Source organism: Carcharhinus amblyrhynchos, chromosome 1 (genome assembly GCF_965287045.1).
Source record: "Carcharhinus amblyrhynchos chromosome 1, sCarAmb.v2.hapA, whole genome shotgun sequence".
NCBI classification, from domain to species: Eukaryota; Metazoa; Chordata; class Chondrichthyes; order Carcharhiniformes; family Carcharhinidae; genus Carcharhinus; species Carcharhinus amblyrhynchos.
In genome coordinates, this window is record NC_137324.1 from 237,994 (window position 1) to 259,999 (window position 22,006).

General features: G+C 44.7%; 1 protein-coding gene across 1 annotated transcript in view; it reads right to left on the reverse strand.

Annotated features, from left to right (window-relative positions):
* Positions 1-21,495, reverse strand: part of LOC145348421 (disintegrin and metalloproteinase domain-containing protein 12-like) — a gene marked incomplete at its 3' end in the record, with an annotated part of 253,493 nt that extends 231,998 nt beyond the window's left edge. Inside the window, exon 1 of the mRNA XM_080196638.1 lies at positions 21,069-21,495. Within this exon, the coding sequence (XP_080052764.1) occupies positions 21,069-21,297 (229 nt within the window). The remainder of the gene's footprint in view (positions 1-21,068) is intronic.
* Positions 21,496-22,006: the final 511 nt, after the last annotated feature.

Sequence of the window (22,006 nt, forward strand, 5' to 3'; positions counted from 1 at the left end):
TCAATTCCTGGCTTGAGGAGTTTGCACATTCTCCCTGTGTCTGCGTGGGTTTCCTCCGGGTGCTTCAGTTTCCTCCCACAGTCCAAAAGACGTGCAGGTTAGGGTGCATTGGCTGTGTTAAATTCTCCCTCAGTGTACCCGAACAGATGCTGGAGTGTGGTGGCTAAGGGATTTTCACAGTAACTTCATTGCAGTGTTAGTGTAAACCAACTTGTGACGCTAATAAATTAACTTTAAAATGGAACATAGAATATTAAGCGGAATAGCACAGATGGATTGAAGAGGAATCTAGATTCCTCCTCTGTATGAGGAGAGAGGAATGCAAGTTAATGCTGTTCGGATGCAATACAGAGGCTGACTTTGAACAGTGCCAAAAGGGGAAACAGTAAAAAACCACAAATGTGATTTATTAAATTTAATCAGAGTCCCCTAAACGGAGGAAGGTTACTTCAATTGGAGGGAAATGGGTGGCTGGTAAGCAGCAGACCCTGAGTCTTTGTTATCTGGTAAACACTGTACCTGCTGATGGATACAATTGTCTGGAGCAGGTAGGACTTGTAACGGGCTAACTTGACAATGGTGGTTGAGATTGGTCCATGTAAATATCTGTAACACAGTGTCATATAGCACATCAGGATTCTCCCATCTTGTTCGCCTGGCCCGCTGACAGCTGAAATGGAGAGCTTTGTGCTCAGCCCACACTCCATTCACTGCAGCTCAACTGGAAAATCCCAGCATGGGCAAGGTCAGAGATTTCCAATCTTTATGTAGAACTAATTAAGCATTCTGTACAGCCAGCTGGCTGAGATGCAGTCCCCTCAGATAGACTCAAATAAATAGCAACAAGAGAAGTTAAGTTTTAGAACATAGGATAGTACAGCACAGGAACCAGGCCCTTCGGCCCATAATGCTGTGTTGAACATGATGCCAAATTAAACTAATTCTTTCTAATGAAAGGGATGGATAGGGTAGAGGTACAGAGATTCTTCCCGCTTAGAAAGGATAGCAGGACTCAAGGACACAGCCTCAAGATAAGGGGGGGGGTGCAGTTTAGATCAGAGTTGAGGAGGAACCTCTTCACTCAAAGGTGGTGAATCTCTGGAATTCTCTGCCCATTGAAGTGGTGGAGGCTGCCTCGATAAATATATTTAAGACACAGGTAGATAGGTTTCTGATAGACAAGGGAATTAAGGGTCATGGGGAGAAAGCGGGAAAGTAGAACTGATCCACTTCAGATCAGCCATGATCTTATTGAATGGCGGGGCAGGCTCAAAGGGCTAGATGGCCTACTCCTGCTCCTATTTCTTATGTTCTTATTTCTGCCTGCCCTTGGTCCATATCCCACTAGTCCTTGCATATTAATGTGCTTATCGAAAGGCCTGTTAAATATTCCTATTGTATCTGCCTCCACCACCACACCTGGCAGCGTGTTCCACGTACCCACCACTCTCTGTATAAAAAACCTGCCCCTCACATCTCCTTTAAACATTCCCACTCTCACCTCAAGTACGTGCCCCCTAGTATTGGACATTTTAACTCCGGAGAAAAGATTCTGACTCTCAACCTGATCTACGGTTCTCATAATGTTATAGACTTCTATCAGGTCTCCCCTCAGCCTCCACCACTCCAGAGAAAACAACCCATTTATCCAGCCTCTCCTTATAGGTTATATCCTCTGTTCCAGACAGCATCCTGATTAAACCTCTTCTGCACCCTTTACAAAGCCTCCACATCCTTCCCATAATGTGGCGACCAGAACTGAGCACAACATTCTAAGTGCGGCCTAACCAAAGTTTTATAAAGCTGCAACATGACATCCTGGGGTGAATTTTACTGTCCTGTCTGCCACAGAGTTGGAGTGGACAGGGGGCAGACCATGGAAAGGTCTGTTGTCTTGGGCGGGACTTTCTGGTTTGAGGGCCGGCACAGCTAGACAATCCCGCCGGTTGTCTGCAGAGTCCTCCAACCCAGGTCTGAACAAGAATGGTTCCAGACAGGAAACTGGCTGATACCAACTACCCATTTCCAACTTCTGTGAGGAACTGCAGCACACCACCCACATCCTGTGAGCGGACAGAAATTTCCACATGGGTCAAAACTAATTTTGACCACACTAAGAAGAAGTTGAAATGTCTAATACAAGGGAGCACACACTTTAGGTGAGAGGGGAAAAATTCAAAGGAAATGTGAGGGGCAGGTTTTTTTATACAGAGAGTGGTGAGTATCTGGAACGCGCTGCCAGGCATGGTGCTGGAGGCAGATACAATAGGAATATTTAACAGGCCTTTAGATAAGCATATTAGTATGCAAAGAAAAGAGGGATATGGACCAAGGGAGGTAATCAGAAGAGAGACAGATTAAGGAATTGACAACAGAGAGAAAGAGGGGTTCTGATCAAGTGGAATTCACTGCCTGAAAAGATTAGCATTCAAATTGAATGCAATTCTCCCAAAACATTTCAAAATATTTTCCCCATTGGGAAAACCTATGAGATTCCCACAGTGTTTTTTTTTAAGCTTATTTATTTGTCACAAGGAGCCTGATATTGACACTGCAATGAAGTTACTGTGAAAATTCACTAGTCGCCACACTCCAGTGCCTCTTCGGGTACACTGAGGGAGAATTAGCATGGTCAATGCACCCTAACCAGCATGTCTTTCAGACAACGGGAGAAAACGGGAGAACCTGGAGGAAACCCACACAGACATAGGGGCAACGTGTAGACTCTGCACAGACAGAGACCCAGCACCAGAAATTGAACCCGGGTCCCTGGCGCTGTGAGACAGCAGTGCTAATCACTGTGTCACCGTGCTGCCCCAGGTCCCTGGCGCTGTGAGACAGCAGTGCTAATCACTGTGTCACCGTGCTGCCCCGGGTCCCTGGCGCTGTGAGACTGCAGTGCTAACCACTGTAACACCGTGCTGCCCCGGGTCCCTGGCACTGTGAGATAGCAGTGTCAATCACTGTGTCACCGTGCTGCCCCGGGTCCCTGGCACTGTGAGACAGCAGTGCTAACCACTGTATCACCATGCTGCCATGGGTCCCTGGCACTGTGAGACAGCAGTGCTACCACTGTGTCACCGTGCTGCCCTGGGTCCCAGGCACTGTGAGACAGCAGTGCTAACCACTGTGTCACCGTGCTGGCCGGGGTCCCTGGCGCTGTGAGACAGCAGCGCTAACCACTGTGTCACCGTGCTGCCCCGGGTCCCTGGCGCTGTGAGATAGCTAATCACTGTGTCGCCGTGCTGCCCCGGGTCCCTGGCGCTGTGAGACAGCAGTACTAACCACTGTGTCACTGTGCTGCCCTGGGTCCCTGGCGCTGTGAGACAGCTAATCACTGTGTCACCGTGCTGCCCCGGGTCCCTGGCGCTGTGAGACAGCAGTACTAGCCACTGTGTCACCGTGCTGCCCCGGGTCCCTGGCACTGTGAGACAGCAGTGCTAACCACCGTGTCACTGTGCTGCCCCGGGTCCCTGGCACTGTGAGACAGCAGTGTGAATCACTGTGTCACCATGCTGCCCTGGGTCTCTGGCGTTGTGAGACAGCAGTGCTAACCACTGTGTCACCGTGCTGCCCCGGGTCTCTGGTGTTGTGAGACAGCAGTGCTAACCACTGTGTCACCGTGCTGCCCCGGGTCCCTGGCACTGTGAGACAGCAGTACTAACCACTGTGTCACCGTGCTGGCCATTGAATCATTGAGGAAAAATTTAGCAGACCCTGTGTTCAAGCCAAGTCAATCTACAATCAGTGATCACCAATATGCCTTTTTATAGCAAATTTGAGCCTTTTGATGCCATCTCTGAAGGTTGGCTCCAATTTGTTGAACATTTGCAGTACTCTTTTCAGACAAATGAAATAGGTGAGGTTGAAGAGAAAGGTCATATTAATCACAGCTTGTGGAACCCAAACTTATAATTTAATCAGAGTTTCACATCTCCAGATGCCCCGAGACAAAGACTTTTGCGGAGCTACTGGATCTTGTGAAAGGGCAATACCATCCAAAGCCCTTGGTATTTGTCTAAAGTTATAAATTTAATTTCACAAGAGTCCTTGGACAAGCGATTGCAGCCTTTGTGCCAGATTAAGGTGAATAGCAGGGCACTGCGAATTCAGGATGTAGTAGGGAATGAGTTAATGAACTTTGTAATGCTTGGTGGAGAATGAGAAAAATATCCAGTAGCCTACATGCAGCTAGTTTTCATATATTTCAGATAAATGTACCTTTGTTTTCGTGTGCCCAGACAGGGAGACAGCAGCTGCTCTTACTATTATACACAAGTTTATGATAAGCCCGCTTAGAAATGTAGTTGACCTAGCTTGTAGTTATGTTGTGTCTTTAATTTCGTGGACTTTCGCCTAATATAGAGAAGCCTGCATGTCCTAAATATATTTTATATTTATATTCATTATATATGTGTCATGTACTAACATATTTTACATATACATATGTTATACAACTTGTGAGCACAGATTGTTATACCGGCCCGTTAAGTTTAACTAGTCTTGTCAGCCTGTATGTTAGCTAAGGGCTAATCACACACGTCAATTGAGGCCTTGAGATAACCATGAAGAAATGCCGAGGCAGCCATGTTCCCATGATGGAGGACAACCCACAGCCTGGGAACCTGCTGAGAATGAGAAGATGTGTACGTGACTGGGGGGGTATAAATATGTGCTCTTAACTTGTGTTCGGAGGGATGCCTGGGGAACCGCTGTTAGGTGACAGGTGTATCTCCCAAAAGCTTTTGAATAAACTGCTGTACTTTGACTCACAATTAGTCTCAGAGGTATCTTTACCTCCAACAATTGGTGCTGAAACCCGGGATCTGTTTACGGGTCTGGTTGAATGGCCACAACCGGAGCTCTGGAATAGATTACCGAATTTAAGGGAGTGAATCAAAGTACAGTAGGTGCTCATCTGTGATGAAAGAGTGTGAGAGAGTGTGAGAGGTCTGAACTGAACACGTACGGACAAGGAGGCATCTGTCTTTACACCCAGCCTTAGACCAGTTGTTTCGAGGGGTAGCCCCGCCACGCGAAGGTCAGGAGTTTGAAGTGGGTGTAAAGGCTGGAGAAGGATGCCTGGGATGTGATGTTCAGATGTGAAGAAAGAATCTGTCTGAGTGATCGCCGGAGTAGAAAGAAAAGCCAGCTTAATAGTGTGAGCTTAAGGCTGTAAGCTCACGAGTGTAAGCGGTGGTACGGAGGGCACTGATCACCCCTGACAGGTATCACCGGACTCTGATAAGAGCGACCTAGGAGTGGGAGAGTGAGAAAGGAGAGAATAGAGGACTCCAGGTGGTGAGTATAAACTTATCGGTGTTATGGCAGGACAAGGACAGTGGGGACCCGGGATCCCTGATAAACAAGTATGTAATAGAAAGGGGCAAATTCATTAAACAGAGGAGGAAAGAGGGGTGGGATCCATTTCACCCACTAGATCAACAATGGAAATGATTGGGAAAAAAAGGACAGAACAAAGAAAATTGGAATTCTCTTAGTTTGAATTAATTAAACAGGTTTAAACCAGATTAATTGAACACATCTCAGTCTTGGGTAAAAAATGGGCTGACGACAAGGAGAGAATTAAAACATCAGAATCACAGATTAGAGAGTTAGAAAAGAGAAACCAAACAAAGAAAATAGCAGTATTGTTAATACATCAGTTAGCTGGACTGATTGAACAAGTAGTCACTTCCACTCAGAAGTGGAGTGAGGATAAAAAAGATTAAGGAATTAGAATTCAGAGTATGGGAACTGGAGAAACAAAACCAAGTGTTAGAAGACTACTGCAGGGGGACATCACCTCCCTACCCCAGCAGTATGACCATGAAACTCACAGCGCCTGGGGGCGACTTTGATACTGAGGAGAAGGTCTGCAACCTTGCTCCGGTAACGAGGGGAGGAACAGTAAATAATCCATTGACCAATTTAAATCCTTCACACCAGGGAAAGACATCAGATCCTAGTGTCACTGGGAAAACTCCAGCCCTGGAGTTCAAATGCCAAATTTTGGTATTATCATTGTCCCACAAGGTATTTACAGTATTAGATATAGCTAACGAGTTCTCGTCCATCCCCCTGAACTTTAAGTCACAGGATAAATTTTTCTTCACAATAGGTGATAAGCAATATACATGGACTAGATTCCATAATAGCCTGGCCATATTTCACCAAGCAATGAGTAACTTCTAGAACAGTTGGAACTCTCAAAAGGGAGCACAATCTTACAGTATGTAGACAATATTTTGATAGCCTCTAAAACTAAAGTGGAACTTCACTTTAGACAGCATTATACTCAATCTTGAAGCACTTAGAAGATCAAGGGTTAAAGACAAATCTGGAAAAGGTCCAAATAGGAAAGACACAGGTGTTATATTTGGGACATTTCATATCCCAAGGGATCAAGGAGATGCGCATGGACAGGAAAGCTGCCATATAGCAAATGCCTAGGCTGGTGACCATCTGAGGGGTAAGGAAGATTTTGGATTTATTTAATTATAGTTTTGACTTTATGCCAGAGTTTGCTAAATTGGCTGAGCCAATACAAAGGCTAGTGAAAGGGGGGAAACCTGCTCTCGAAACTGTGGAATGGGGACCAGAACGGGAAGAGGCATATAGCAAACTAAAAGCAGGATTGATGTCAGCCCCCGGGCCCGGACTACCTGACGCTAGTAAAGATTTTCATATCTATTGCAATAACGAAGGAGGATTTTATTCAGCAGTAGTAACCCAAATCCATGGGGACGAGCAGCAGTCGGTGGGATATTATTCGACAGCCAAAGGCCCTGTAGTGGCCGGCTTACCCCGGGGTATAGCTGCACTAGACTGCGCAGCCTGGGCAGTAAAGGTTAGTGAGCCCATTGTAATGACGGGGAAATATAGTTTTACACACCAAGCATACCTTGGTAGAAATGTTAAACACGGGGAAACTACGATCTGTCTCCAATATGAGAAGGGCAAAGTGGGAGGCGGCTCTCCTTCCCCCCAGTATCACTATTGTACGAGACATGAGAGAGAACCCTGCCAAAGGAAGGTTAGGTGAAGGAAGACCACATACACATGGGAATGTAGATGAGGGTGCAGAGGAAAGTAGAATAAGGGAGGTGCCCCTAGAAGCACTGGAGTTTGTGGATGGGTCACGAAGTACACGGATCACCATGAATGGAATGGACCCACAATTGGTCCGAGCAGGAAGAGTACAGAGAAGTATGTCAGCACAAGTGGCGGAACTGGTAACCCTGACATAGGCTTTTACTGAAGTGTGGGGAGAATGCTAATAGCGGTTATGTATTTGGAGTTGTGCATGACTATATGACTGTTTGAGGGAGAAAGGGATTTGTCACGACATGAGGCACCCGAATCAAACATGGTCAAATTTATTAGAGGCCAGTGAGCTCCCATCAGTAAAGGGTTAAAAAGAGACAAGCAGGCTGACTCTGTCTGGTACAGAGAGAGAGAGGGCGTAACTGTGTAATCGAGAGCCTCATGTGATGCAATAGGTATAGCCAATCAAAGTGAATTGCTTCAAGTTTAATAAATTACGTAGGGATCGGACAGAGATTTGAGTTCTGCCAAGTGGGAAAGGTGGCATTACATTGCATCTTAAAGTTGTAAGGAGAGTTAACCATTTAGGCACACAGTAGATTTGATTTTGTACTTGCCTGTGTTGGTTACAAAGGCAGAGCTGTAGAAATAATTAATCATGTAGATTGCACATTAGAATGCTTTCAGTATTTCTTCGTGTATCTGTGCTCCAAGTGATAAGATCCAGTTGTGTGCTCTTGTGGATGTTTTGTTTTATTGTACCAGAATTGTAAGAATGTGCAAGGGTCTTAATTTAGTGGGGATATTTGAAGGTGATAAAAATAAATCTTATTTTGGATTTTCTGAATCAGGCTTTTGTTAAATTTGAAAATGGGTTCTTGATAGAACTGACAATGAAAGAATTATTCCCAAGTGTTTGAAGAGTCCATCTGAGTGAACTTACTCCCCCTGCCCCACTGCTGCAACAAACAGAAAATTAACCCATTCTGTCCCAGACAGGATGGATCTTAGTGTTATAAGACTCACAGTAATTTTAGGACATAAAAAGTCACAAAAAAACTAACAGAAATGGGAGTTACATAAAGTAGAATAAGAGCGTGTGTTTAAAACAAGTGCGACTACTGGAGTAGAGCTGATCCCAAAAGCTCACCCTGTTATAATCTTAGTTTTTGTATTTCAGTGTGTTTGTGAGGTCTGGGTACTTGTCTTTTTGTGGAGTATTTATTGCAGGCAATAAATGCAATGTTTTACATTTCAGTTTAACCTCAAAGGGGCTGAGAAATTGTTAAAATGTCTTGAATTTACTTCTGTTTTGAGTTTAATTACAGTTTGGAAGAAAGACGAATGAAGATGACTTAATCCATTTTGGAATGTATGTTGGAAGCTTCCGTCTGTGTGTGTGTGTGTTTAATATATTGGTTGTGTGGATATTTCCTTATTATTTGCTTTAATGTTCTTCCCCTAATTGTGATTTCACAACAGTGGGTTTGATACAGAGTTTAAATAAAAATTGGAAAGTAAATTGAAATTTAAGAAAGGATGTAAACCTTGGAGGGAACCATGCGCTCTTTCCTTTGTCTGAAGTAGAAGTTATGCAAGAGTTAATTGAGAAGTTAAGAGAAGAGAATAAGTAACTTTATGGAAAGGTAGAAAAGTAGGAACAAAAGAATGGTTTTGTAATAATAAATAATAATAATAATGAAATAATAAATATACTGTCTATGAGTCAGTGTAAAATATATCAAGTCAGTGAAGTCCGCAGCATTTCGCGATTTACGAATGTACTGCCATTGGAATTTCATGTGCCATCTAGGTTTGCCTTGAACTGCAAAACTTAACTCAGTTTAAAAATAGAAATATCTTAAAGGGGTTTGGATATCATGGTTTTGATATGTAAAGTGATATGATACAACTTTCGCGTGCTTATTTTTATTACACAGTATCACACTGCCATATAGACCCAAGAATAAAATCAAATCCCGAAAAGCCTTAACTAATTTCATAAATCTGACAGGAAGTGAAATCAGATTACTTGGGAGAGAGAGAAAGAAAGAGTTGGAGACTGACAACGCAGCCAGCTGAAAAATCTTGCAACATTCAGCTGAACACAACAGAAAGCTCATTACAACTTTTCAGTTATCTGTGTTTTTAAAGAGCTGGGTACAAACTTGTCTGGCTGCATAAACAATTGGCATCTGTAACCACGAAATACTGCTATTTACCTCATGAGAAAATCTTCTCTAGAAGGATCATTTCTGTTTAAACATCACACTTTCAATGTGGTCAAACAAATGATCAAATTAGATATAATGTAAGAGTACATCATACAAAGATTGGAGCTGTATGGCATGCAATTTTAATGGGGAAAGTGATGTCTTTTGATGGGATTACATACAAATGAATGGATGTCCAGCTGCAGCCTGTGCAGAGTGTTATTTGATTCACATTTAGCTTTCTATGGAAGGGGGGGAAATGTAATCAAATGTATAATGCATTGGCTAAAGCCATACAGACATGGGAAAAAATCTGAACAGAGATATTGCCCACTAGAAGAGTGAGGCTAAGAGCTATCACAAACCGGAGTAACCCTCATGAGTTAATGACCAGAAGGGCTATGCAACTGCCCGAATCCATAATTAGCGGGCGGACAGATGTAGGCTCTCTACGAGATAGAATTAGGCAGTATGTTTTAGAGTTAAGCGCCCAACTGAAGGGTATGCGGAAAACAGTAAGGGAAAACCAATTAACCAGTGATGAGCAAATTGAACTAGAACAGGCCCCTGAGGTGCCCCCAGTGGGCAGCAAAGTTATGGTTTAAACATTGCCCGGAAAACCTGGGTTTGCCCCCAAATGGAATGGTCCATACAAGGTTATTATTAGTGGCGACACCTGTGCCTGCAAGGCAGAGGTATCTGGAAACACTGGAGTCAATTGAAAGAGTATGCCAGCCCAATTGAAAATATGTAATTTGCTCAATTCACAAAGAAGACTGACGTCCAAGCAAGCTGATCGGGCTCGCGGGACGTTGCGTGCGAACGATCGGGATCATGGGAAGTTGAGCGCGGGCGATCGGGTTCGCGGGAAACTGAGCGCGGATTTTCAGACTATTGGACTATTGTATAAGTAATGTGATGATTTTCCTACTGCTTCTCACAACTTCGGCCCTGCCAGCATCAGAGGGAGAGTATGGGTGGGATGAACAGTCCTTTGAAATTGGACCTCTTCATAGAACACATTCATGTACGTGTCCTACTTATATGCAGTACAGTCAAATTTGAGCAGGTGCTGGGTCTGTTCACACATTCCCACGCACGGAGGCAAAGGAGGGAGTCCTTTGTCCCCGATCCCTTTATCGACCCCAGAAATGATAGAATGAATGTTGAGCCAGAATGGAACTCAGGACAGGATAGTTAAATCCTCATTCGGAACCACGATACAAGGTTCTTTCACTGTCAGTGGCAGGGATGCTGTTCTGGGGTTGGAAGGTGGAGGATGCACCCTAGCCTCTACTCTGCCTATGTGAGCAGCATGACTGCCTATAATGGCACCTATTTTATCTGTGGAAACAATGTCTATCCTTGGCTTCTGTGGGACTGGTCGGGGTCATGTTATTTAGCATATGTTCACCATTACGCCGACTTACGGAACCGCTCCGAGATACACTTGCTCAAGGTCAAACGAGCTATTAGTGGGCCAGAACAATTCCTCATGCTAGCATATCCATTCTACGGGATAGCAAAGGCAGCGCAGGAACTTATACTTATGGCCTCGACCCTAGAGAGAATTGAAAACGAGACTAAAGAAGGGTTCGAGGAAGTAAGCATAGCCATCTCTGAGATATCAGCAGAGGTTGTAGCTCTCCTGACCATTGCCTTACAAAATCGATTGGCCCTTGATTATGTGCTAGCCTCCCAAGGAGGAACACGTGCTATGGTTGGCTCCGAATGCTGTATATATATTCCCGACGCCTCAGAGAATATAACTCAGTTGACAGATCATATCAAACAGATAGCCAAGACGATACAAAATAAAGGACACCAATATCATGACTATAGCCCTCTGGGCTGGCTGGTTCGGTGGTTTGGGTCGTGGGGATCATACCTGATGCATGGAATAATTGTATTAATTGTAATTATTATCACTTGCTGTGTTTGTATAACATTATTGAACACCTGTTGTAAAACAGTAACAGCCCAAGTTATACTGAGTGCAAGTGTACAAGCTGAGGGACTGGACCACCTGATGAAGGAGTTAGGCCCTTATGCCAGGAACAATTGGTTCTGAATTGGTCTTGGGGCCATATCTGAATGGCCCCGTGACCAAAAGAGGGGAGATGTAGTAGGGAATGAGTTAATGAACTTTGTAATACTTGGTGGAGAATGAGAAAAATATCCAGTAGCCTACATGCAGCTAGTTTTCATATATTTCAGATAAATGTACCTTTGTTTTCGTGTGCCCAGACAGGGAGACGGCAGCTGCTCTTAGAACATAAGAACATAAGAAATAGGAGCAGGAGTAGGCCATCTAGCCCCTCGAGCCTGCCCTGCCATTCAACAAGATCATAGCTGATCTGAAGTGGATCAGTTCCACTTTCCCGATTTCTCCCCATAACCCTTAATCCCCTTGCCTACCAAAAACCTATCTACCCGCGTCTTAAATATATTTAGCGAGGTAGCCTCAACCACTTCAACGGGCAGAGAATTCCAGCGATTCACCACCCTTTGAGTGAAGAAGTTCCTCCTCAACTCCGTTCTAAACTGCACCCCCCCTTATCTTGAGGCTGTGCCCTCTAGTCCTGCTGACCTTTCTGAGCAGGAAGAACCTCTCCACCTCTACCCTATCCATCCCTTTCATCATAAGAACATAAGAACATAAGAAATAGGAGCAGGAGTAGGCCATCTGGCCCTTCGAGCCTGCCCCGCCATTCAATAAGATCATGGCTGATCTGTCGTGGCTCAGTTCCACTTTCCCGCCCTCTCCCCATAACCCTTAATCCCCTCTCTTATCAAAAACCCATCAACCCGCTTCTTAAAAATATTTAGCGAGGCAGCCTCCACCACTTCAACGGGCAGAGAATTCCAGAGATTCACCACCCTTTGAGTGAAGAAGTTCCTCCTCAACTCCGTTCTAAACCACCCCCCCTTTATCTTGAGGCTGTGCCCCCTAGTCCTACTGTCATCTTGTACATCTCAATGAGATCTCCCCTCATCCTTCTAAACTCTAATGAGTACAAGCCCAGTCTATTCAGCCTCTCCTCATAGCTCAACCCCCTCAACTCCGGTATCAGCCTAGTGAACCTCCTCTGCACTCCCTCCAAGGCCAAAATATCCTTGCGCAGGTATGGCGACCAAAACTGCACATAGTACTCCAGCTGCGGGCTCACCAGTGCCCTGTACAGTTGCAGTTACTATTATACACAAGTTTATGATAAGCCCGCTTAGAACTGTAGTTGACCCAGCTTGTAGTTATGTTGTGTCTTTAATTTCGTGGACTTTCACCTAATATAGAAAAGCCTGCATGTCCTAAATATATTTTATATTTATATTCATTATATACTGCTTATGTGTCATGTAGTAACATATTTTACATATACATATGTTATACAACTTGTGAGCACAGATTGTTATACCGGCCCGTTAAGTTTAACTAGTCTTGTCAGCCTGTATGTTAGCTAAGGGCTAATCACACACGTCAATTGCAGCCTTGAGATAACCATGAAGAAATGCCGAGGCAGCCATGTTCCCATGATGGAGGACAACCCACAGCCTGGGAACCTGCTGAGAATGAGAAGATGTGTACGTGACTGGGGGGATATAAATATGTGCTCTTAACTTGTGTTCGGAGAGATGCCTGGGGAACCGCTGTTAGGTGACAGGTGTGTCTCCCAAAAGCTTTTGAATAAACTGCTGCACTTTGACTCACAATTCGTCTCAGAGGTATCTTTACCTATAACAGGGAATACAACACAGATCCCTGTGCTACGCCACTGGACACTGTCTTCTGCTCACTAAAGGAGCCTTCTGTCACCGCACACTATCTCCTACAATTGATCCAATTTTAAATCCACTTATCAAATTACCCTGTATTCTGTGTGAATTTACCTTCTCTCCAAGTCTCCGATGTGGGACCTTGTCAAAGGCTTTGCTAAAATCCATATAAACTACATGGACTACACCAGCCTCACCAACACATCTCAAAAAATTCAATCAAATTTGTTGGGCCTGACCTTCCTCTTACGAAGCCATACTGACTGTTCCGAATCAAGCTTTGCCTCTCAAGGTGGAGACAGATTTTTAAGGCAAGACTAAATAAATTTTTGAACAGTAAAGGAATTAAGGGTTACGGTGAGTGGGTGGGTAAGTGGAGCTGAGTCTACGAAAAGATCAGCCATGATCTTATTGAAGAGCGGAGCAGGCTCGAGGGGTCAGATGGTCTACTTCTGCTCCTAATTCTTATATTCTAGATTCTCTTCTTCAAAGGTTTCTCTAATAGTTTCCCACCTACTGACATGAGAACATGTCTTAAATATATTTGACAAAATGTCAACTCCTAAGAAAGCAAATCCATTTCACCCTTTGGACAGATACACTTGGATTAATTCAGAAGGAGCGTGCTGCCTGTGCTTTCTGTTGTAAATGTGTGGTTCACCGCGCATCGCGCACCAGGCAGAGAGAGTGGGAGACGAAACAGAGTGCTCTTATAAGTGGAGGGACAGAACTGGTGCAATTTTTTCTATCTGAGGCTGGGGAGAAAAAGACTCGAGGACATGGGTTAAGGGTGAAGGGGGAAAAGTTTAAAGGGAATATTGGGAGGGGGTGGTTCTTCACACAGAGAGTGGTGGGAGTGTGGAATGAGCTGCCAGGTGAAGTGGTGAATGTGGGCTCACTTTTAATATTTAAGAAAAACTTGGTCAGGTACATAATGACAGGGTATGGAGGGGTATGGTCCAGGTGCAGGTCAGTGAGACTAGGCAGAAAAATGGTTCGGCACAGCCAAGAAGGGCCAAAAGGCCTGTTTCTGTGCTGTAATATTCTGTAGTTCTATGGTTCTCGGTATTTGATGGTACTTTCACATAAATCACGAGAAAACCTTTCTTGACAAAGGGAACAAGTTTGAATTGATCAAAAGGTAATGGCAGCATCAGCAAAGCAATATCTTCCTATACTTGAGTGTGAATAAAAATCAAATGTTAGAAGGAAGTCGCATTGTATAATAGTGAAAGAAAAAGAAATGTTTAGCAATGATAAATGTATGAAAGAATTCAGAGATTTTGGTGAAAGATTAAGGTTATTTATTTGTCAGAAGTGAGGCTTACATTCACACTGCAGTGAAGTTGCTGTGAAAATCCCATACCAAATAAAAACTGCCTGTCTCTGCCCAAAACCACTGATGTGGAGATGCAAGACCACTGAGACAGACACACAATGATGCAGCAGGAAACAGGATCTGATTGGATTTGATTTATTACTGTCATAAGTATTAATATACAGTGGAAAGTATTGTTTCTTGAACACTATACAAACAAAACATACCATTCATAGACAGAAAGGTGAGAGTGCAGAATCTAGTGTTACAGTCATTGCTAGGGTGTTGAGAAAGATCAACTGAATGCAAGGCAAGTCCATTCAAAAGTCTGACAGCAGCAGGAAAGAAGCTGTTCTTGAGTCGGTTGGTACGTGACCTCAGACTTTTGTATCATTTTCCTGAAGGAAGAAGGTGGAAGAGAGAATGTCCAGGGTGTGTGGAATCCTTAATTATGCTGCTGCTTTGCCTAGGCAATGGGAAGTGTAGATCGAGTCAATGGATGGGAGGTTGGTTTGTGTTTGACTGGGCTACATTCACAACCTTTTGTAGTTTCTTGCGGTCTTGGGCAGAGCAGGAGCCATACTTTTCTATGATGCTTTCAATGATGCATCTGTGAAAACTGGTGAGAGTCGTAGTTGACATGACAAATTTTCTTAGGCTTTTGAGAAATTAGAGACGTTGGTGGGCTTTCTTACCTGTAGTGTTGACATGGTGGGGTCAGGACAGGTTGTTGGTGATCTGGAACATCTAAAAACTTGAAGCTGTCGACCTTTTCTACTTCGTCCCCATTGATGTAGACAGGGGCATGTTCTCCTTTAAGCTTCCTGAAGTCAATAACAATCTCCTTCATTTTGATGACATTAAGGGAGAGATTATTGTTGCCACACCAGTTTACCAAATCCTCTATCTTATTCCTGTCTTATCAGTTGAGATCCAACCCACTATGGTGGTGTCGTCAGCAAATTGGATTGGAGGGGAAGTTAGCTAATGGATGGTGTATAAGGAGTATAGTAGGGGGCTGAGAACACAGGCTTGTGGGGCACCAGTGTTGAGGATGATCACGGAGGAGGTGTTGTTGCCTATCCTTACTGGTCTGTGAATTAGGAAGTTCAGGATCCATTCGCAGAGAGAGTGCCGAGGCGCAGGCCACAGAGCTTGGAGATGAGTTTCATAGAATAATGGTGTTGAAGGCTGAGCTGTAGTCAATAAATGGGAGTCTGACATAGGTGTCCTTGTTATCTTGGTGCTCCAGGGTTGAGTGCAGGGCCAGGGAAATTGCGTCTGCTGTGTACTGTTGCGGTGGTAGATGAACTGTAGCGGACCCAGGCAGTCCTGGAGGCTGGAATTGATTTGTGCCATGACTAGCCTTTTGAAGCACTTCATAATGATGGATGTAAGAACCACTGACCAATAGTCATTAAGGCATGTTGCTCAGTTTTTCTGAGGTATCAGGATGATGGTCATCTTCTTGAAGCAGACAGGGACCTCAGATTGTTTTAAAGAGAGATTGAAGATGTCTGCGAATACTCCTGCCAGCTGAACCGTGCAGGATCTGACTGCTCGTCCAAGAATGAACAGCACGTGATCAGACACAGTAGTGGTTAGCGCTGCACTCAATGATGATCCATGTTTGGTAAGGTTTATTTAATAGTGTCACAAGCAGGCTTATATTAACACTGCAATAAAGTTACTGTGAAAATCCCCAAGCTGCCACACTCCGGCACCTGTTTAGGTACACTGAGGGAAAATTTAGCATGGCCAATGCACCTGGTCAGTATGTCTTTCAGAACTGGGGAGAAATCAGAGCACCCAGAGGAAACCCACGCAGACATGGGAGAACGCTCAGACTCCTCACAGATGGTAATGCAAGCAGGAATTGAACCCAGGTCTCTGGCGCTGTGAGACAGTAGTGCTAACCACTGTGCCACCGTGTAATTGTCGCAAGCTATTGTGGTAAATCCAAGAGGAATATTGCAGCCCTGATAAACGTGAGGTGATTCATTAACCCTGATAAATGTGAGGTGATTCATTTTGGTCAGACAAACTTGAATGCAGATTACGGGGTCAACGGCAGGGTTCTAGGGAATGTGGAGGAACAGAGAGACGTTGGGGTTCATAGCCACAGATCTCTGAAGGTTGCCACTCAAGTGGATAGAGCCGTGAAGAAGACTTATAGTGTGTTAGCGTTTATTAACAGGGGGTTTGAGTTTAAGAGCTATGGGGTTATGCTGCAACTGTACAGGACCTTGGTGAGATCACATTTGGAATACTGTGTTCAGTTCTGGTCACCTCACTATAAGAAGGATGTGGAAGCATTGGAGAGAGTGCAGAGGAGATTTAAGAACATAAGAACATAAGAAATAGGAGCAGGAGTAGGCCATCTGGCCCTTCGAGCCTGCCCCGCCATTCAATAAGATCATGGCTGATCTGTCGTGGCTCAGTTCCACTTTCCCGCCCTCTCCCCATAACCCTTAATCCCCTCTCTTATCAAAAACCCATCAACCCGCTTCTTAAAAATATTTAGCGAGGCAGCCTCCACCACTTCAACGGGCAGAGAATTCCAGAGATTCACCACCCTTTGAGTGAAGAAGTTCCTCCTCAACTCCGTTCTAAAACGCCCCCCCCTTTATCTTGAGGCTGTGCCCCCTAGTCCTACTGTCTTGTCTGAGCGGGAAGAGTCTCTCCACCTCTATCCTATCCATCCCATTCATCATCTTATACGTCTCAATGAGATCTCCCCTCATTCTTCTAAACTCTAACGAGTACAAGCCTAGTTTATTCAGCCTCTCCTCATAGCTCAACCCCCTCAACTCCGGTATCAGCCTAGTAAACCTCCTCTGCACTCCCTCCAAGGCCAAAATATCTTCGCGCAGGTGCGGCGCCCAAAACTGCACACAGTACTCCAGCTGCGGCCTCACCAATGCCCTATACAGCTGCAGCAAGACCTCCCTACTTTTATATTCAATCCCCTTCGCTATGAAGGCCAGCATCCCATTCGCCTTCCTGACCACCTGCTGCACCTGCAAGCTGGGTTTTTGCGACTCATGCACAAGGACACCGAGGTCCCTCTGCACCGTCACCTGCTGCAGTTTTTCGCCACGTAAGTAATAGTCCTTCCTACCATTCTTCCTACCAAAGTGGACCACCTCACACTTGCCAACATTAAATTCCATTTGCCATTTCCTGGCCCATTCGCCCAGCCTATCTAGATCCTTCTGCAGACTCTCCACACCCTCCGCACAATTTGCCGTTCCACCAATCTTGGTGTCATCAGCAAAATTTCGACACCCTACACTCGGTTCCCTCCTCCAGATCATCTATATAAATGGTAAAAAGCTGAGGCCCCAGCACCGACCCCTGGGGCACTCCACTAGTCACCATCCGCCAATCCGAATAGCACCCGTTGACCCCCACTCTCTGCCTCTTATTTGACAACCAATCCTCTATCCACGCTAACACCCTACCCCCAACTCCATGTCCCGTGACCTTCTGCAATAACCTCTTATGAGGTATTTTGTCAAACGCCTTCTGAAAATCCAGAAAGACCACATCCACCGGCTCTCCTCTATCCACCGCCCTAGACACATCCTCACAGAACTCCAGTAAATTTGTCAGACACGACTTCCCTTTAATGAAACCGTGCTGCGTCTGCTATATCAAGCAATTCCCTTCAAGATGCCTCGTAATTTCCTCCTTAATGACGGATTCTAACATTTTACCTACCACAGACGTTTACCAGGATGCTGCGTGGTTTGGAGGGTAGGTCTTATGAAGAAAAGTTGAGGGAACTGGGGATTTTCACTTTGGAGCGGAGGAGGATGAGAGACGACTTAATAGAGGTTTATAAGATGATGAGAGGGATTGATAGAGTGGATATGCAGAGACTATTTCCTCGGGTGGATGTAGCTGTTACGCGGGGGCATAACTACAAGGTTCATTCATGGTGGGAGATATAGGAGGGATGACCGAGGTAGATTCTTCACTCAGAGAGTGGTTGGGGTGTGGAATAGACTGCCTGCTGTGATAGTGGAGTCAGACACTTTAGGAATTTTCAAGCGGTTATTGGATAGGCACATGGAGCACACGAGAATGATAGGGAGGGGATAGTTTGATTGGACATAGCTCGGCACAACATTGAGGGCCGAAGGGCCTGTACTGTGCTGTACTGTTCTATGTTCTTAAAAGCCTAATGATGACCATGAAACTATCGCAGACTGTTGTAAAAACTCACCTGGTATACGAAAATCCATCAACCCTTCTTACCTGGTCTGCCCTACATGTGATCCAAATCCTTAACAATGTCTCTTAGAATAGAACAAAATACAGTCCCAACAGTGCAGAAGGCGGCCATTTAGTGCATTGAGCCTACACCGACCACAATCGCCCCCAGGTCCTATCCCCGTAACCCAACGTATTTACCCAGTTAATTCCCCTAACACTAAACAGCAATTTAGCATGGTCAGTCAACCTAACCTGCACATCTTTGGACTGCGGGAGGTCATGATGTGGACATGCCGGCGTTGGACTGGGGTAAACACACTAAGAAGTCTCACAACACCAGGTTAAAGTCAAACAGTTTATATGGTAGTAAACACCACTAGCTTTTGGAACGCTGTTCCTTCATCAGGTGAGGTGAGTGTTTGCTATCAGAACTCTCCACTCACCTGACGAAGGAACAACGTTCTGAAAGCTAGTGACGCTTACTACCAATTAAACCTGTTGGACTTTAACCTGGTGTTGTGAGACTTATTACTGTGTGAGGAAACCCGAGCAGACATGGAGAGAAAATGCAAACTCTGCACAGACAGTTACCTAAGACAGGAATCAAACCTGGTTCCCTGGCGCTGTGAGGCAGCAGTGCTAACCACTGTGCCACCCCAGGACCCTGGCGCTGTGAGGCAGCAGTGCTATCCACTGTGCCGCCCCAGGACCTGGCAGTGTGAGGCAGCAGTGCTAACCACAGTGCCACAATGCCACTTTAAAGATCCTCTGAGGTGGCCTAGTAAGCCAATTGCTTTTTTGGCAATTACATAGAAGCATAGAAACTTCTACCTTGCTCCACCATTCATTTTGATTATGGCTCATCATCAAATTCAATATCCTGATCTCCCCCTTCCCTCCACATCCTTTGAATCCTTTAGCCCCAAGAGCTGTATGTAATTTCTTCTTGAAATCGTACAACGTTTTGGCCTCAACTACATTCTGTGGCAGTGAATTCCACACATTCGCTATCCTCTGGGTGAAGAAATTTCTCCTCACCTCAGTTCTAACAGGTTTACCCCTTATCCTTAAACTATGGCCCCTAGTTCTGGATGCCCCAACCATTGGGAACATTCTTTCTGAATCTACCCTGTCTAACCCTGTTAGAATTTTATAAGTTTCGTTGAGATCCCCTCTCATTCTTCTAAACTCCAGTAAATATAATCCTAACAGATTTAGTCTCTCCTCATGTGGCAGACCTGCCATCCCAGGAACCAGCCTGGTAAACTTCCTGGTAAACAGGAATAAACAACTTCTGGAGTTCACCTATTTGTTCTTTAAATGCCTGTCCACTGTCTCTCAGTAATGTTTCCCAGTCCATCATGGCCAATTCATGCCTCATAGTTAGCTATGGTCTCAGAATCAACTACATTATTATCCACCTTGAAAAAAAATTTACCACATTATGGTCAGTCATCCCCAAGGGTTCTCTCACAACTAGATTGCTAACTAATCCTTTCTCATTGCACAACACCCAGTCCAATATGACCATGCCCTTGTTGGTCCCCCAATGTATTGCTTCAGAAAACCACCTCGTGTGCACTCCAGAAACTCCTCCTCTATTGTACTGTGACTAATTTGACTCTCCCTATCTATATACAGATTAAAGTTGCCCATAGTCACAGATGTTCCTTTCACAAATGCATCTCTGATTTCCTGTCTAATGCTTTTCTCAACATTACCCCTACAGTTTGGTGTTCTGTAAACCAACCCTGCCAATGTTTTTGCCCTTGTTTCTCAACTCGACCCATACAGATTGCACATCATTTATGCTTATATCTTTCCTCAATATTGTATCAATATCATCTTTAATCAACAATGCAACTCCACCACCTTTTCCTTCCTGTCTGTCCTTCCTAAACACTGAATAGCCTCCATGTTTAGTTCCCATCCTTGCTCACCTTGGAACCACGTCTCCGTAATGCCAACTGTATCATACCCCTTTACATTTATCTGTGCAACTAACTCACCCATTTTATTTTCAATGTTCTGAGCATTCAGGTAAAAAAACCTTGAGACTTTTTAATGTTTTCTTTGGGGTTGGGTGACAACTGCTGGCTCAGTTAGGGACGTGCACATAAACAACATGACTCAGAAACTTGGGAGCTATTTATAGATTCCAAATACATGCAGGACTTGGGAAAACTCAATGAAGTAAAGCAAGGGTAAGGATCATACTAAATTAAACAAAGCATTTTTAAAACCTTATTTACTTTATAAACCACTCTCGGTTCATTACATATACCCAATAAAAGTTCAAATGTATTACTGGCGCACTCCATGTTAAGTTAGAATTAATAAATGAAGATTTAGCATGCCACTCCTGATAGGTTGCTGACCCCAGCTTTGTACAATGCCAATCTCCTTCAAATCCACTGATGCTTAACTCCTAAACTGCACTGTTCAGAGCAAGCTCTCAATATTACTGAATGGAAAACCAGCACCCTCTTCCTCACCTGAAGCAGCATCTTCTCCAGTGGAAATCGCTCCTTCTATCCCGGTGTCCGAGTCAGCTCCTGGTGAGTGGCTGTTACTGGTGAGTGGTCCATTACTGCGGACAGTTAACAATGTGCCATTGCTCAGAGTTAGCACATTACCTGCCTGAGTCTCTTCATTTGTTGCTGCTGAGTAATTTAAAAGCTGGCACCAGATCAGAAATACCAAACAGCCAAAGCTGCAAAGCATTGTGAATAATCACAGCTCTGAACTCGCCACTCAAATGTTCTCTCTCTGTGAACACAACTTTCTGTGTGTGTGTGTGTTCCTGGTCAGCCTGTCTTTCCCTGCTGTCTCTTTGTCCTGTTCACTGCCTCTCTGTCAGCTTGTTTTTAAACCTGTTAGTCTGTGTCTTGTGTCAGGAGTAACTTTGTAACAGCCCCAGTCTCACCCAGGAAGTAAGAGGAGGAAGTGAAACACAGGATCTGAAACAGGAGATAGGTTCCAACAAGTTGGGAGTTCGGATGAAGCAATGCATTCGACTGGTACACCATAAACTCCTACGGTACAGATACAGAATGTACAGCTGTGTATACTTGTTCCATGTGCATTACTGAGGGAGTGCTGCATTGCCAGCTTTTTGAGTGAAGGTGGATATTGAGGGTGGGACTTCCTGAGACTGTGACCTGTTCCTTTGGCACAATTCCAAGTCATTTACCGGGTCAGGATTGCTGGGAGCTGGAAAGTTGGAGCTTGGGGCGATGGGGTGGAGTTAAGTGGTTCCCGCTACCAAAAAAGCAAACAGAACATACCTGCAGGTGAGACTGAAACAACACGGTCCCAAGGACCCCCTCGTCAGCCTGCTCATAGAACATACAACTAGAACATAGAACGTTACAGTGCAGTACAGGCCCTTCGGCCCTCGATGTTGCACCGACTAGTGGATCCAATCTAATGA